Source organism: Pocillopora damicornis, chromosome 9 (assembly GCF_964200805.1).
Source record: "Pocillopora damicornis chromosome 9, jaPocDami1.2, whole genome shotgun sequence".
Taxonomy (NCBI): Eukaryota; Metazoa; Cnidaria; class Anthozoa; order Scleractinia; family Pocilloporidae; genus Pocillopora; species Pocillopora damicornis.
The window spans coordinates 17,039,251-17,057,120 of record NC_142678.1 but is presented as its reverse complement, the minus strand read 5'-3'; the positions used below and the strand labels follow the sequence as shown (position 1 = coordinate 17,057,120).

The following is a 17,870-nucleotide window of genomic DNA, read 5'->3' as shown; positions in this document are numbered from 1 at the left end:
AGTCGATTTTTTTTATTCTCTCAAATAAAAGTTCCCTTTGATTGCAAACTTTTGGCCACATTATCTAAAAAATTCGGAGACTTCTCTCGGATTCATCAGCCGGTAATCCGATACTAACGGATATGACGGGAGGAATAACAGGAACAAAGCCAATTAAGCGACGCAATTTAAAAATAAAATGAAACTCAAATGGTTTAAGCTAAAGGTAGAAGGTGAAAAAGCAATCGATTTGAATCACACAGATAGAATATATTTACAGTCCCTTAGGCTCTATTTACAGTACACTTAAAACATTAGACAAAGGTAATAACATTTAAAAAGTTTCATTTTGTTGATTTATCAAATAAATGAGTTTTCGAATTAAGTTTAAATTAATGTTTCTGGTCTATAAGCTGACAGACTAATGTCAAACATTATAACCCACAAATGATGTCTTTAGGTAAAAACCGTAAGGTTTTTCCACGTAATGAACGCTCAGTGCAAAGTGCACTGTGTTTGGTTCCAGCATGATAGAGAAAGGCAGTTTTCTTGTTAATAAGGTTTTTCCGTTTCCTCTCCCTGTAATTCTGACTTTGTACCTTCGCCTCTTGCAAGCGTTCGCTACTTCGAAGGCTACGCTAAGGTTTTTACGTTTCCGTGTTACTAATAACAAGCACGACTCACTTAAGTCTTTGACTTCAGAGTTTGTACCAAAACTATTTGCTCTAAACACGGTTTCCAATACGTCTGATCCGGTTCTAACCTCGAACCATTTCCACGCATTATTATTGCTTATGTTTCTTCCATAGTGATGCGAATCGCAAACACATAATTGCACCTTGACATGTTCATCGAGGCATTTCTCGTATTTGCGATATATACTCACTCTCCGCTTTCCCATTAGAGCGGGAAAAGTCTTCCGCCTTTCTGCTAAGACTCCTAAAGGGTATCTCAATAAAATTTCAAATATCTCCTTCCCTGGTAGTACAATTAGATCCATAGTCAAAAAATACTCTTCACCAACCTTCCTCCTGCGTATTTTTTCAAAACGATGTCCAACTAAACGTTGGCATTTTCCAAACCCCCCGGCAGCATCGGGAGTTGTGAGATAATCATCCTGAATTTTATTGTTAAGTAGTCCCAAACCAAATTCGGCGAGGAATATAAATTGAGGGTCATTATCAGGAAACTTTTGGTCCCAGCCCTCGCACTTGCAAACAGCTGAAGGTTTGATCGGTAGATCAGCGCACGTACGATTGGCTGGTATTTCTGAGAAGAGACCTTCCTTTGAGTAAGAATCGGAAGTCGACCTTTCAGAATCTCCGATCGACATCACTGTGTTGTGAAGATCCAAAGTTGTTAGAAGACGCTTCTGGTTTGTGATCATCGCACGCATGCGTCGTAATCCTAGAATATTAGCCACGTTTTCTGGAACTATAGCAAATAGCAACGAATCGTAAATCTCTCCTCGCCCCTCCATTGTTTGGAACGAGAACTTCGTGGTTTTTGGTCCGTGATCGGAGAAAACAAGTGTCAGAGTGTCTTCTTCGTGCGCTATAGCGTGTAAATACCCTGATACAGCGTAATCAATTTGTCTTATGCGGGTTCCAGTTACTTCATGTCCGGCATTCAGATGTGTATAGGCAAATATTGGTTGTCTTTTACCGGAATCAATATATCCTTGAAAGACACTAAGGGAATAATCCAAGAAAAGCTCGGAATACACTTTACCCCCGAAGCAAATTTTGAGCGGCCGATTAAATTGATTAGTTACATTGTACTGTTTGAAAACGTCACATGATGAATACGAAAGGCCGTAGTCATCCACATGATAACCGTTTACCACATCCTGAAATCCGCTCCAGCGATTTTGGAATTCCTTTCGACTGTGAGGTGTCTTGTTTTGAAATATATTGTTGGTGAATAAGGATCCCCACTCGTCAAACCAGCAGCTATCCTCTTGCAAGAGAGTGTAATAACCTTGGTTCTTCATCTTCTTATACAGCACTTCTATTTGGTATGTGCCATTTGAATGCTCGATGTAGTTGAAATCGCTTTTCCCAGACATAAAGGCTCTGATATTGTGAAAGGTGAACGGCGCTGAACTTTGCAATAACTCGAAGTCTAGCACCGTTGCGTTTATTGACTTGTTGTAAACAATGTTTCGTAGCGTGCTGACTGTTTTAGGCAGCGAACGATAAAAATGTGCGCGCGATACTGAATCCAGCATTACGATGTTGATGTTTATTAGACTGGGGTCTTTCTTATCTGGTAGAAATTCTGAGTCCTCTATATCTAATAACGGAGGAAACATCAGGATTTGCTGGGCGTATTTCTTACGCCCTGTTTTGCATCGAAGAAAGCAGAAGCTAAATTTGCGTAACGTGTTCACGATTACAAAGTGTCCCAGAAATCTTTCAAGAGCCGTGGAATTGTTAAACGTATATCCCTCTTTCTCTTTGTCCACCACGCCCTCCAACGGGTGAATTCCCGTGACGCTCACGGGATGTCCCTTGCAAATTGATAGGTCACATTGAATTGTTAGCTTACTTTCGGGACTTGCTCGCCATGTTTCTTCAATTGAGCAAATATCTTTCTCAGGCCCTTCATTGCTCTGAGGAATTTTTTGGTGATTTCTATATTCTTTATTTGCCATTTGACAGTCCTCATCCGTCGATACGTGTGCAACGCATGATACGTTCTCTTTCTGTTTCATCTGCTGTTTTGTGCGTTTAAATTTTCTCACACCCATATATGGACAAGCCGTCCCTATCGGAAACTCCCCTGGATCTTCCCGGTCTTCTTCAAACAATGTCTCAAAGACGTTAGCTCTTTCGCTAACCACACGATTGCGGCCATCTATCGTTTGCGACTTGCTAGGCACATCATGTTTATTACTGGCATTCCCGATGTTAGAAGATGGAGATATTTCCCTCAAAGATTCCTTCAGAACATCGGTGAAAGAAGGTAAAAATTTCTCGGTGTTCTTTCTGGGAAGTGGCTCGCTTTCAGACGCAGAATCCCAAAGCTGATCGAAACTGTTAGTTTCATTGTCCATCTCATGTGACATATCCTCAGAAATATTCCCAGTAGGTCCCTGCATCACAGTGTTCTTAGCGCTTTCAGTTATGCTTTCTCCCTCCACTTCATCCCACCAATTTTCAGTGCTCGTCGTGACACTTTTAAGTTTGGGAGCAGTGGTTGGTAGTGGTAACTGAGAAGAAAATGTTGTGTCATCTGCAGATGCACCTTTTGTCGAAGAAAACATGTATTTCTCAGTGGACAACTAAATTTATACATCAAGAGTTTGTTTAAATTTATCATACGTGGTTATTTTCTGAAAATGATCGACAAACAACTGAGCACCTCGATGACCAGGAGGCTATATTGGGCAAATTTAAAATCCATAACCTGTTGATTATTTCGTGTGAAAGATAAAAGCATGCAAGCTCCGATGGCAGTTTTGTTAAGTGAAATTCTTGCGATCTTGTTTATTCATGTATTTTTACAGTTGTTTCCATTTATAGTTATGTTTGATTCTGAACGAGGCGCTTAGAAGTCATGTTTATTCTGAATTTTATTTAAATTACCTTTTAGAATGGTACTGTCAATGTCTGCTGCAAACAAAGCAAAATGTCTCATTTGTGTTCTTGTAGTCCAAAAGTAAAGTCCAAGAGCCGCGGCAGCTACAAGCAGAAAGAAAGCCTGTTGGGAAAGAGAAATTTGTCAAAATGGAATTCACAGACCTGGGCTATCGACTAAGACTAGGACTAGGGCTAAGACTTACGTAATAAAAGAGCTGAATTGTTTATTCAGCTACCTCACCAACTCACCATTGATTGATGGACTGGTTGTAAAATATCTCTCTTATCTGTTTAGTCTGTCTATTTGTCTTTCCGGTAATTTAGTATTAACAACTGAGTTGATAACGTAAATTGGCCACCGTAAAGAGTTTAAAAGCTGACGTTTCGAACAATGGCCCTTTGTCAGAGCGAAACATTCGAAACAATCACCTAGACGAAGGGCTAATGCTCGAAATGTCAACTTTTAAATTAAACTCTTTAAGGTGGCCAATTTACGCTATCAACTCAGTTGGTAAAACTAAATTACCCTGTTATACTCTCCCATCGACGCAGCACCACAGCTGCTTCAGAAACTTACTCCCTTTTGCATTTCTTTCCGTCCGTTCGATCCCGCATCCGTATTCCATCTATGCTGCCTGTTAAACTTATATGTCAATATCTGTCTGTATGTCTCATCACAACTGGTATTGGAATCTGAATTTGGATTTATCCATCTGTTTTATCAGTCCAGGTCCATCTGTCTGGTGGTCCGTCTGTCAGTTGATTGGTTTGTAGATAGTCATGCGGCCAGGTGGACCAAACCGTTGAGGTCATTTAAACCGGGTATTAAAGATGCGGTCTGACTCTAAATTCCGTCAGGCGGTCCCACGAGGTCAGCTGGTCAACCAGCTTGATTACTAATGGTAATAGAACCGAGTGGAGTCCAATTCGGTCCGTTATCTTACGAGTGATTATCCAAATCGGACGACCGAGAAGTGGGAGTCAGATCTACTAATCACGAGTATGATTTCAGACAGAATTGGACGATTCGAAGTCCCGTTACCAGCTAATAAAAACTATGAAAAATTTGAGAAATAAACAAGACATCGCTTACACTTTTTCATAAAAAACAGTTAATTCAGCGAAGTGCACGACAACACACATGACGCGTACCGTCCATTTACACAGGCATGACGTTTCAACTGTCCTATTACACTGTCCAATTACAAGCATGACGCGTACACTCTTCTATTAGTGCTCAAGTCGGGGTGGTGATGGCCAGTCGAGAATTTTATTATAGTTTTGATTTTAAGTCAAACGGTCAGGGAGTACTCGATCAATCAGGAGGCTTAAAATATTTGTCAAAGGGGAAGCAATTTTTTAATTTGAATCAAGCATCACACATTCTGTCAAACTAGTTTCCAACTGAGGAATGATTTCTAAGTATGAGCAAACGTGTTCGTTGGATTCGAAAGATCACTTGCTTAGGAAATTAAAGCAAAATGTATGATTTCAGTATTTCGTTGTCCAATTTAAGCTACGAAATTGTAAACTTCTGCCAGGCCAAATCTTTTAGTTTGTTTATGCTGTTCACACTCCTTAAGATGATATCGTATGATGTCGAAATCTACTTAAGCCATGCGATGTTGAAGGCACCTTTTTTCGGTTTTTGGGACATACATGTCGTCGTTGTGAAAGTGATGGTCGCAATCGCAGTCTTTCTGATCGAGTTCGTTCCGATCATAGCTGTCGCAATCGTCGTTGTCGCGATCGTGGTCATTGTCATCGTGATCGCCCCGATCGTAGTCGAACGGATCGCGGTCGACCCCATCGTAGTCGTCCCGATAAGGGTCGACGCGACCGTGGTCGTTCCGATCGTACACAGTCGTCTGGGATCATTTGCTGGTTTATATACAATTGTTCTGATCGTCTGAACACTAGGGTTAGGGAAAACGAGAGTGATTGGCACGATGGTGTGGAAAGAATGCTTCAGTTTTGATAACATGATAGGAAAGTGCCTTACGTCTCGTGACAGTCAAAGAAAGGCGTTGTATCTGATGTTCTAATAATAACCATCACTAAAATGGACTGGTGTTTGTTACATATAATCATTGTTCCATGACAAGGAATGTCAAAGAGAATGTAGAATTATTCTAATAAAGCCCTTTGTAAAAAAATTAGCAAACGCTTAGTTAACATTTGTGCAGCTGTTTTTCTGAATATTCAAACGACGTAGAAGTACCATGGCAATAAATCCATGACTACAAAAACATAAAGGTCGCCTTCGCTCTCGTAAACAGAGAGCTCTGAAAATTGTCACCTTTTGCTCGAATATTCCTTCTGTCATTGTATAATATGTTTGTCGAAACGATCAAACACTTAGAACGTTTCTCTCTAAAATTCAGTGTCTTCGAATCAAAGTTAAGAGAGTGTCTCTGTAAGAGCGGTCCGGTCGATTTTGCTTGAGACACGGATTTTGCTCGTTTCTCGTGTGTTGTAAGACATTCATGTACCTATACTAAAACCACAATCAGTTTGATCGGATCTCTTTATTTTTCAGAGTTTTACGGAAATTAAATTTCACTCGAGCGAAGGCTTCTTGTGACACTTTTCAAGACTTTAATTTCATACAACTTTAGAGGACAATTTACAAAAAACTACGGAACTCAGCAAAAAACGAATACCACAGCCATGTATATTAACTCTATCTTATCTATCGAGGCGACTTTCGTAAACATCACGTGTCAATCAAGGAAACAGGAAGACTTGAATGACACCTTATCGGTTCGCCTAAATCAAACACGCCAAAACCGATCAAATTCAAGGTAAATTTTTGAAAAAGTGAGGCGTTCTTAACTGATCCAACTAACATAGCTAGGAAGTAGGTGCCATAGAAAAGGTAACTACAGAAAAAAACTTTGCGGCCCGACCTTTACGAGAACTTTATAACTCCGTGAACTTACCTAATTTTCGGCAATCTCCAAGTTTGGCCGCCATTTTGAGGGACTTGTCAACATGAAGCGTAACCGATATAAATCAAGCAGGTAGATCTAAAACCGTCAGAAATACATACGAAAGCAATTCAAATGAACTTAATTTTCAATTCAAGCGGCAAAATTTGAAATTGTTCGTTAAACTTACAATCCTCATGCGACCATTTCTTTCAACAATTCAAACACTTCAACTAGTGTTCGAATTCCCCTCGTCGATTCCACCGCAAGAAATAACCTGTGCCACCCAAGCTTTGACTCAAATATGAAGTACGAATCAAGTAACATAACTGCTTCATCTTCGCGGCAATATCACGCTGGTATTTTGATTTTCGGATCGACAAGAACGGTAATCAGGAATAGATCGGTTTGTTTACCTCGTAAACGTGACCTCTGATCAGCCGCTAAGTAAAAATAACATAGCGCGGGGTGGGGTGGTTGGCGGGCTTATCGTCATAAGATATTCGAATGCATGCTCAAAAAGCTTTAGGACTATCAGTCTAAACAGTGAAGGCATGCTTCGAGGTACAGACAATTTTTATTTTATTCTCATAGCTTTCTTCTTTAAATTAGAACTGATATTAATTAATAGAGTTATCAATATATTTTTAACCGGGGCACCCATATAACCTTTTTGCTTGTCATCAGTGGTATAAAATAAAATGTCTTTTCCACCAGAACCTTTTATTTATGCCCCATTGCACGGAATGAACACTATACTTAGAATGTTTGCTCTAAGTAATTTTTTCTGTTCCCAAGAATGTATACAAAGTGATAGAGATTTGATTCATTCCGCTGACACGTTCTTTTAAGTTATGGCGCGTGCAGGTTTTTTCTATCAAAAGTCGCGCGTGCAACACACCGGAATTGAAAATTCGTCGTAAAATCGCACGAACCTTAGAATGAGTTTAGGCAACTTTGATTTCTGGCGAGATTAAGAGGATGGTTCAAAGGACCCCTTGAGATTTTTTTCAGGACTATAACTGAAAATTGTTAATAACTATGATAATCGTCATCATTAGCGGAAGGTGCTTTTTGCCCATTGTTGTCATCATTATCGTTATCACGCCGGAAGAAGTATAAAGCCGCCATGTCGCCTTACCTAGCTACACAGAAAATTGTTCTCTCTTTTGCTCCCCTTGGATCCTGGAAACTGTTACTATTAAGACGATCAACAAGAAAGCCTTTATAATTATTGAAACTTTTGATTAACAGAATGTAGGAAAAAATCGGTGGGGAGAGTTTTTCGCGTATCTTGTAATCTGAACGATAGTTTTAAATAAAACAAATAACATTTCATTCAATTTACCTTAGTTGTCTCGTGTTTAAAAGTGGCGTTTCTGGGGACCGTAGATTCTTCTCTGATTCTTCTTGTCTCAGCCAAGACTCACTATCATCAACTTTTTTCTTGTGCTTCTTACGGCATGGGACACAGTGAGCTGAGGTAAGCGATTGCAAATTTCTCAGTTAAAGTAAAGCCCAGTAGCATCCATCAGGAATTAAAAACCGACATGCACTGTTTACTTTTATTATTCTTAATCAAATAAGGGGTGTTTTAGTCTGCAAATTTAATCATATCGGTTAATGAGAATCATACAAACTGAGGAAAACTGACCGCAAATAATTGTGAACCGTACGCATGAGTTGTCAGGTGATTTGATCTTCTACAAAAACATTATTGATTATCAACCGAGCAACTTTGTATATATTTCAATCTGTGATGAAAAGCACTTACACATAGACCTATTTTTTTTCAAAGTGATGTGTACTTAAGTACCCTTCATCTAATAAAGAATTTCTTCTCTTTTCGAGCAGATATGTCACGTGACAAAAATAGATAACAGAAAATGTTACTGAAGAGCACCTGATTCAACTGGAATAATAACTCCAAACAGCTTTTGAACGTCCTGAGTCATATGCAAGGTAAATACATCTCTGCCTTGGATACGCTTCCTGACACCATCATGATCAGGATTCTGACGTGTTACCTTTGCACTTCTCCAAAACTTCCCCAGAGTGTAGCGATGCCTACAGCAAATCCACATTTTTTTGTTTATCCTCCTGAGTGAGGTGAAATAGGCCAATCCTTGCCAAGATTAGCTCATTTTCACTCAAAAACCTCTTTAGACTGGTGGCAGCTTATCAAATGATGTTTTACTTCGTCGTTGCATCCAGACAGTCGTACCAAACCACTTAAGCCACACGATGAACCAAAGTTTTTTCCAACTTTGCTATTCAAAAAGCAGTCCTGAGACATAATGAACGTCTCGCTTGTGAACGACTTCTTCCTGTACTTGTAATTGTTTCCAATGCGATACAAGTTCGGGAGATCTAAAGGAACTCATTATAACTTTGTATATTCGATACGATTTCAATTTCCGCGTCAAAGGAGAAGCCTACTGTAATTCGTGAGTGGTCAGTGGTTACGCTCGTGAGGTAAAGAATGGGTTTGTGACTTTCTCATTCAATTGAAAGACTCGCGTCACTCTTATAAAATGGTTGAACGGAGTACAGACTTCGAGTAGTCTCTTATTTTTCTTAAAGATAGTGAGGTCACGCGCATCCTGTGAGCATGGTGAATCCGCAAGACGCGAGACGCGTATCTCGCGTCTTCGCCGCTCCACGCTACAAGAGGTTCAATGGTTATCTCGATTATCTAAACACATTTATTTACCTGGTAAAGATTTGTTTTTAAATCTATGAACTGATGCTAGTCCTATTTGGAACGAAGTGTATTTGAAATAAAAAAGAATACTAAGTAAAACAAAAGTTGTCTGCAACACGAAGTATGCCTTCGCATTAAGACTGAAAATCCTAATGTTTATCGAATGTTCCCAAAAACCCTCTGATAATCTGCCCGCATCCACCCCTCACCCCGCTCCTCGCCACTGAACCGTACTGTTTTCACTCAGCAGCTGGTCAGCGGTCACGTTTACGAGGTAAACAACCGATCGATTCTTGATCGCCGTTCTTGTCGATCGGAAAATCAAAATACTAGCGCGATATTGCCGCGAAGATGAAGCAGTTAAGTTATTTGATTCGTACTTCACATTCGAGTCGAAGCTTGGGTGGCACAAGTTATTTCTTGCGGTGGAATCGACGAGGGGAATTCAGAAAGTTGCAGTGTTTGTATTGTTGGAATAAATGGTCGCATGGGGATGGTAAGTTTAACAAACAATTTCAAATTTTGCCGCTTGAATTGAAAGTAAAGTTCATTTGAATTGCTTTCTTATATATTTCTGACGGTTTTAGATTAACCTGCTTGATTTATATCGGATACGCTTCATGTTGACAAGTCCCTCAAAATGGCGGCCAAACTTGGAGATTGCCGAAAATTAGGTAAGTTCACGGAGTTATAAAGTTCTCGTAAAGGTCGGGCCGCAAAGTTTTTTTCTGTAGTTACCTTTTCTATGGCACCTACTTCCTAGCTATGTTAGTTGGATCAGTTAAGAACGCCTCACTTTTTCAAAAATTTACCTTGAATTTGATCGGTTTTGGCGTGTTTGATTTAGGCGAACCGATAAGGTGTCATTCAAGTCTTCCTGTTTCCTTGATTGACACGTGATGTTTACGAAAGTCGCCTCGATAGATAAGATAGAGTTAATATACATGGCTGTGGTATTCGTTTTTTGCTGAGTTCCGTAGTTTTTTGTAAATTGTCCTCTAAAGTTGTATGAAATTAAAGTCTTGAAAAGTGTCACAAGAAGCCTTCGCTCGAGTGAAATTTAATTTCCGTAAAACTCTGAAAAATAAAGAGATCCGATCAAACTGATTGTGGTTTTAGTATAGGTACATGAATGTCTTACAACACACGAGAAACGAGCAAAATCCGTGTCTCAAGCAAAATCGACCGGACCGCTCTTACAGAGACACTCTCTTAAATTTCTTTTGAAATTAACAGAATTATTTCATGAAATTCTTCAGTGCGCCTTTCCAGTTTCTGGTGCAATACATGTGTCGGTCAAGCTATTCCAGCAGAGAAAACGCTTTAATATTGTTTACTATCACTCAATCAAAATCTAAATTTGCAATAAGCTTCTAAAGTAAGACATACCTTTCTGCTTCGTAGAACAAGAACAGACATCCCGTGCAACCTCGCTCGCTCACGCCAGAATCGTTATCAAAGCACTAATACTCCAGTAAAATTGAAGTTTTCTTTATGGAAACATTTAAGAAACCAGTAATGTAGTGCGCTTCATTCCTTAAGCCGAACGTTTTTAACGTTAGGTTTTTGTTGCCTCACACGAAGCTTAAATCAAGGTGATGTTGTATCTTTTCAATTTTCGAAAAAGAAATTTTTGTGTTTTCCTAATTTTTATTACCCGCCAAATCCGTGTGCAGGGTTCGTTTTTTTAACAATTGAGATAACAGGTTTAAGGCAGGTACCATTCCAATTCTTTATCTTGTTTCTAACTTAGTGAAAGGATCCACAATTTCTTGATATTTATAATTCATTGGTTATGTAAATAGAAATAATTTAATGCTACTTTACTGTTGGAACAATTCACTCAACGAAAATTTTAGTAATTTTGTGTCACATTCGTTTAGTAGTCCTATTTGGTTTAAAGGTGAGAAATATCTCTTATTCCAGTGCTTTCTTGCTGGGTATCTGAGATTTAGACCTCGTGAAAATAAAACCAGACTACCTCCCAAAGCAGTCTCTCAAGTTCATTTCTTTTCAACGATGCTTGTGAAAATAAAAGGCCACTTCACGTAAGTCGATCCGAACAACAACTTTTCGATGCTTATCATAATTAAGGTGAAACGGATCAACGACCCCCCTTCCTTTTTAATGGGATGCCGTAAAGCACTACAGGCTGGAAATCGACCATGCACTTGCACATAAGTCAGGTAAAATGCGCATTTGATGACGCAAACGACTGAGAACTTTTGTTATTTTTTCTAGGTACTGATTTCAATTAATAAAACGCGAGTCACTTTCTGGCGGTTACACTAAGCGGCGATCTAGGCAAATGATCGATAAGTCAAATTTTCCGGTGATGTATAGTCCTGAAAGGGACTGTTGTCGGTATTAGCTCAGTGCTAAGACTGACGTTTGGACAAGCTGAGTTGAAGTCATTATCAGAAACAAAGGGCCGAACCATTTAGTTCACCAAGGTGACGGAAACGAAAAACCAAACCAGAAGAAGGCAAGGAAGGCATAGGGAGTACATCAATAATTTGGCCCCATCAACGGAGTTGATAATGTAAATTGGCCACTGCAGAGTCTATAATGCTGATATTTCAAGCGCTAGCCATTGGTCGCTATTATTAAGGGCTAATGTTCGAAGCCTCAGCTTTAGAAGCTTTATGCGATGGCCAGTTAACATTATTAACTCCGTAGATAAAAGCAAATTATCTGGTTGTAACACCGATCAACGCAGCACCGCAGTTTCTTTAGAAACTTACTCCCTTTAGCCAGTAAAATTTAGTCAGAGTGACTAAATAGTTAAAACCAAAACTATTTCTGTGGAAAAGAAACCACTTTCTATTCCAGATTACTAGACAGTTACTCGCCTTTAACATTGACCTTGACAACTTTAAAGGCAATTTTTGGCTTGAGAATCATGGCCCTTTCCATTATATAAGCACTGAATAAAAAACGAAAAGTCCCTGGAGCTAGTTGAACTAGCATTGGAAGCTTTTTCGTCAGATGCACATGTTCCTTTTGATTCGATATATCAACTTTAACCACAAAAGTCCTGTCAACACAGCTGTTCAAGACTTCTAACGCCACCGTTTGATTAAAATGCGTTCTCGTGACGAGAAAGAGACATTTCTCCCGCCTTTCAAGTACTCGAATTCGTGGACTAGCTCCAAAGTGTTTGGAATAATGTGCTATTCGCAAAATGTTTCCGTCATACTTTGTACCTGCTCCTCTAGAATTTCTTTTCGTTCGCATCTTGCTGCTCGATCGGTGAAAATCTTGCAGACATAGATTAATCGCTGGTCCGCTCTTTGCAGTAGCTGTAAGGTCTAGATGGTGATCTCCTTTTCGAAAGCTAAGTACTTTCATCAACTGTCTACTTCCTTGGAACAGATAGTTTGCGTTGCCGGCTTCTAAAGAAAAGTTCATTGGTTGGTAAAGTTTGGTTTCAAATAACTGCCTTCCAGGATGTGCAACTAAATCCAGTGAAAGAAAACGTTTGTCTTTTCCTTGGTGAATCTTTTCAATGGCGTAACCAATGAGTCTCTGGCATTTGATATGTCCCTCATTTAACAACGAGAAATTTTGCATCACATCTTGAAGTACGTTGTTGAGCTCCCCAAGGGCAAACTCGGCGATCCAAGTGAATCTTGGGTCATCCTTCGGGAACCATTCTTCCCAACCGCGACACTTGCACAAGGCCTCTTCACTGATACCAACATCTGCGCATGTTCGATTGATGGCTATTTCTGCTAAAAGTCCTTTACTATACCCGCGCTGATTGTCTCCGAGTTTACCGATCGAAATAAGAGTATCGTGAAGATCGATGTGAGATATTAGCCGATGTTGATTCTTAATCAAGGCTTCCATTTGCTTTTTTCCAAGTCTCAGAGATAATTGCTTGGGTATAATAATGAAAAGAAGGGGATTATACATTTCATATCTTCCTCCAATCGAATCCATTGAGTACTTAGTTGCTGTTGGGCCGTGGTCCGATGTTACAATAGTCACAGCATTTTCTTCACGCGCCATGGTCTGTAGAAACATCGACAGTTGTTTGTCCAGTTGCCTTATTCTGACTCCTAATTCGTCTTTCGTTAAGGTCAGATAAGTGTGAGAAAAGAAAGGTGTTTTTGTCTTAGTAACTCTTAACGCAAGCTGAAATTTATATATGAAATCGAAGATGTAGTCGAAAACGTAATGGCCGTTTAAACATGAGGCCGTAGTCGTGTGATTTCCTTCGAGTTTATTGTTAACTTTGTGCTCGTCAGTCGCTTGGCAAGCTACATGGGTCATTCCAAGGTCACAACGACTCCATTCCATCTTAATTTTTTCTCCCATATTTTCATAGTCATGTCTCAACCAGCATTGATCAGTTTGGAATATGTTTTGATATCCTAGCTCTTTCAATGTTGAAAACAGAGTCAATCCTTGGACACGGGCTTCTCTGTCGGTTTGCCCTGAGAGAAGAGCTTGAAGATTTTGTGCCGTATCTGACGTCAGGCTCTGAAGGAGTTCGAAATCTAAGGCGGATGCTGTTTCTGATTTGTCATAAACCATATTTCGTAGTGCGGCGACAGTTTCGGGTAATGATCGATAGAAATGTGGTCGAGACGTAGAACTCAGAACAACCATGTTAATGTTTAAGGCTGGGGGCTGCGCTTTGGGTTGATTAGAGTTTGATCGAACAAGAACAGGAGGAAAATTTAGAATTGCTTTGATTACCTGAGAGGTATTGTCTTTGAGACATTGAAGAAAACAAAAGTTCAGGCCATTTTTGGAAATTTGAATAACAACGAATGGAAGATTGGCTTCGATATCTGCTTTGGAAACAAATTTGTGCCAATGATGTTCGTCTTCAAGATGCCCAGTTTTAGGGTTCAAGCTCACAGCATAGATAGGATTCTCTCCGCATCTTCGAACATCACAGCGCACCTTAACTTTGACACTACGATCTGACCGCCATTTATCACTAATCGTGCAAAGGTTTTTCTCAGTTTGCTCCTCGCATCTTGCAATAGGAAGAGTCTCTATTTTATAATCTCTTACTGCCTTCTGGCACTCATCTAAGGATGGCTGTCGTTGGAGGCAATGTTCATTCTCGTGGAAACTGTCTTTGAATTTAATATACGGTTCCATTTTTAATCCTAAAAAAGGGCAAATCGAATCGACTGGAAAGTACTTGTCATTGCTTACAGAGTGTAATAAATCTTCTATGTTCCTATGGTCTTTACGTTTACTTGCAGAAGGCAGTTTGGTTTTTACTTGAACGCTTGCCTTTCTTTCTATCAACTTTGCAGGTAATTCCCTGGGTGTTCTTTTCTGTTGACGTGCTTGTTCTGGCTCTTTACTCGTCTGAGATGCGGTTCGATCTGGAATGACGATATCATTAGGGCCGTCCACGTTTGTCACCAGCTCTCTATGATTTGCAATATTTCCTGCTAACTTAATGTCAGCAATAGCCTTTATTCCAACTTCTTTTAAATTCGAAGGAGAGAAATCAAACTCTTTTCCTCTGTTTTCGTTCATAACCATATCTATAAATCAAGGACAATTTAAAAAACGTAAATTATGGCAATAAATCTTATACTAGCAGTCACGACAAGGAAACAGTACTATGAACAAGGAGTAGATAAACATACACTTGGCCTCTGAGGCTAAGTCCCTCTCATCTTTTGTTGCGAGTGTCTGGGTACGAATTTAGGGGTAGTGGCAGCTCGTTTACATCAATTTATTCATTAATAGTCATAGTATCAAAGCTACTATTATTATAACTATTATCGCAATTATTATCTTCAATTTATGATGATGATGATGATTGTTATTATTATTAAGTGTTAGACGTTGATCTCGAATTCATTTCAAAGCTAGTCCGCGCTCATTGGTAGCGCTACAGAACGTCTGTTTCTCCGCCTCATGTTTGGACTCATACTTCTTAACGGCGAAGAGCGTGGATTCAAAACTCTCCATTCGTAGGCATTGCAGGACGCACGTTTCTCCGTCTGCGCGAAGATTTTGCCTCATACTTTCAGTTCCACTGGCGAAGGAACACTTGTGCCGAAGAGGAAATTATGAGTGCGGTTTATAGCAAAGAAACCGTTTTCGTTTTTGACGCGATTCGATCATAGACGGTGAACTAAAGCGGCTATACAAGGAATTATTCTCACTGAGAACGCGCAATGCAAAACTAAGTAAAGATGTTGATATAGCATACCTTGGGACTCTTCAATGACAATGAGATAAAGAAATGTTCCGATGTAGAGACATGATCCAAAGAGAACCAGCATTGGAAGGATGATTGCTCTCTTCATTCTCATTAACATCTTCGTTATTCTTAAAATTTCGAGCGAATAGCGTTGTGTGTTGCACAGCAGTTATTTCAGCCAGTCTACTTCAACTGATGCCAGCTTTTCTCATTCTATGACGTCAGCAAAACGAATTTATTTTCGGGGACACTTCCTATAAAAGGATTAGATCGTCCTGTTAGAGAATTAAGACGTCATACTTAGCAAAATTAAGTTGCAGCACTAGAGGATCAGTAACCTCCAGGTCCCAAATCTAAACAGTGTTTCTTAACGTTCGCCATGCATGCGGCAAATATATTATAAACAAAACAGTAATGAATAGTATGAGATTTTATATGGACAACTCCAGCTGTTTTTTATTTGGGCCTGTAGAGATCTCAGACTAGGCTTGTTTACATATACTTATTGTATGTTGCAGATGATTCGCCTAAGCTTTTTGGTGCTGTATGCACGTCACTGAGTAATCTAGCGGTGACGTCCGAAATTTTCGCTCTAAGTAAACTTACATTTTTGCATAATGAAATTTACTATGACCACAGGCGGCCCAAGCACCAGCGAAATAAGAGTCATGGCGAAGTTATGAGAGTTTGTTTGAGAGTCTTCTCTTATGTAGTAAACCTAGAAATAAATAACTCGCTAAAATGGGTTTTCAACAAAGTAAGCGGTCAGATAACAAGTAACGCATTGTGAAAACAGGGTGAGGTATTTTCATTGAGAATTTGACTGTATTATTTATTCCTAAGAGCGGTCGTAAATATTTCCATACAAACTCTTATAATTTCGTCATGACTGTTATTTCGCTAGATGATCATCTCATAGCTGGAGCTTGGGCAGCCTGTGCTATGACAGGCATTTAAGTGTCGGGCAAATAATAACTTATATAAACTGAGGTACTGACAATTTTACACTTTACGTCAGTTCAAACGTCAATGCTGAAATAATATTCTCAAGCGACTTTGAGAGAAGTAAAGCAAACACTTTATATACCTCATCTCACCTCCAAAATCCTCGCTTTATTAAAACTGGGGTTCTAGATGTCTCTGGTTAAGCTATATAATGTATCGTTTTAGTGATTCAGCAAACCCAGATTATGGTGATTCAGTCAAGAAGTAACTTCGCTTCAAGTATATTACACACAACAGGTTTTCAATCCCGAATCTTAGTGACATTCGGAAGAAGCTCTTTCTGTGAAATAAAGTTTGCAAACTTAGAACGTAGTATAGTGTAAACACTGAAAAACTGATGATAAAAGAGAAAAAAAACCTGCAATAAGACTTGACAATTTTTACTTTACACTTCAAAACTCCAGACAGTCAGTTGAATAGTGATCAGAAAATTTTGGTTGATGCTTAAGTCGAACGCAATCAGTACAGCTGACTCTATGGTGAAATATAAAATTTTATCTCGACAATTTTTCTTTTCCATTTGTTTTCGTTAATCATGTCAGATAAGGTACAGCGTTAAGTTAAGTGAAGTTAAAAGTTGACTCAACTTCATTTATAACTCTTAATTAATTTAGCCTTAGATATAGCCATCAAATGTATATAATAAACGGATGCATATTGCTTTTAGCTACATACGAATGTGTTTAGAAAGTTGGAAATTTGTAAGCTTATTGGCTTGCTAAACATACACCCGAATCTCGACAAGGGTGATGAGGAAGAATGATAGCTGATTTTGATAAAGTTGCTTCACTTGACTTATCAAAACTCACTCTAGTTGGCTATCGATCTGTTTCTATTGAGTCCAATTCAATTAGGCGAGGCCTGTACGCAGTTGCACATATTTCTTCTTGCTCCACTCTTCACACATGTGAACAATTTCGATACCAAGATTTTCCTATCATAGCACCGAGATAACTGATCGATGAAAATGAAATAACTCAACTTCTTAGGATCACAAAAGTATTCAAGGGCCCTAACTATAACACAATACTGATCAAACTGTTTGCTGCTTGGAGTCGTAAGGTTCAATACGAGATGACGCCTTACATGTTGACAGTGTTGCATTGTAAGTTATGCAGCTCTCTGATCAAGGTTACTCAGCAAAATATTGCATGAAATAGCCTACTACAGCACTATAAGAATCTTGAAACTCTATTCCTTTTGAGAAAGTTAATGAATGAATACCAATTGAGCTCAGTTACCTTTACAGTCATGCCAGTTCTTCGGAGTTCAAATCGTCGAAGTTAGTCGAAGCAAAATTATTTGGGATGATTTTTAGCTTCGAGCGAGCAGTTTTTTTACGATTTGGAAGTAACGGACCAGGTGTTCCAGATATCTTAGATACTGAGGACGAAGATTGTTTGGATCTGCGGCGGCATTTAAACACCCTATGGTAACGTCTTAAAACAATCAACACCCAGCTCTTTAAAACTAAATCAACT

At 39.2% G+C, this 17,870-nt stretch overlaps 2 protein-coding genes across 3 annotated transcripts; both read right to left on the bottom strand.

The window, feature by feature from the left end:
• Positions 1-228: 228 nt before the first annotated feature.
• LOC113686854 (uncharacterized) lies at positions 229-11,792 on the bottom strand. Its single transcript, XM_089181472.1, has 3 exons — positions 10,587-11,792; positions 3,570-3,684; positions 229-3,228 (listed from the first exon to the last, which is right to left on the bottom strand). Exons 1-3 carry the CDS (start codon positions 10,614-10,616, stop codon positions 407-409), a joined length of 2,967 nt encoding a protein of 988 aa, XP_089037598.1. The 5' UTR covers positions 10,617-11,792; the 3' UTR covers positions 229-406.
• Positions 11,793-11,924: 132 nt separating this feature from the next.
• Positions 11,925-17,870, bottom strand: LOC113686855 (uncharacterized). Of its 2 annotated transcripts, XM_089181474.1 has the most exons (4): positions 17,631-17,833; positions 16,482-16,669; positions 15,394-15,638; positions 11,925-14,716 (listed from the first exon to the last, which is right to left on the bottom strand). In XM_089181474.1, the coding sequence occupies exons 3-4, from the start codon at positions 15,500-15,502 to the stop codon at positions 12,042-12,044; spliced, it is 2,784 nt and encodes a 927-aa protein (XP_089037600.1). In that variant the 5' UTR covers positions 15,503-15,638; positions 16,482-16,669; positions 17,631-17,833; the 3' UTR covers positions 11,925-12,041. The 2 variants fall into 2 exon arrangements, with proteins under 2 accessions (XP_089037600.1, XP_027060330.2); XM_027204529.2 differs by lacking the exon at positions 16,482-16,669 and having other exon boundaries at positions 17,631-17,870.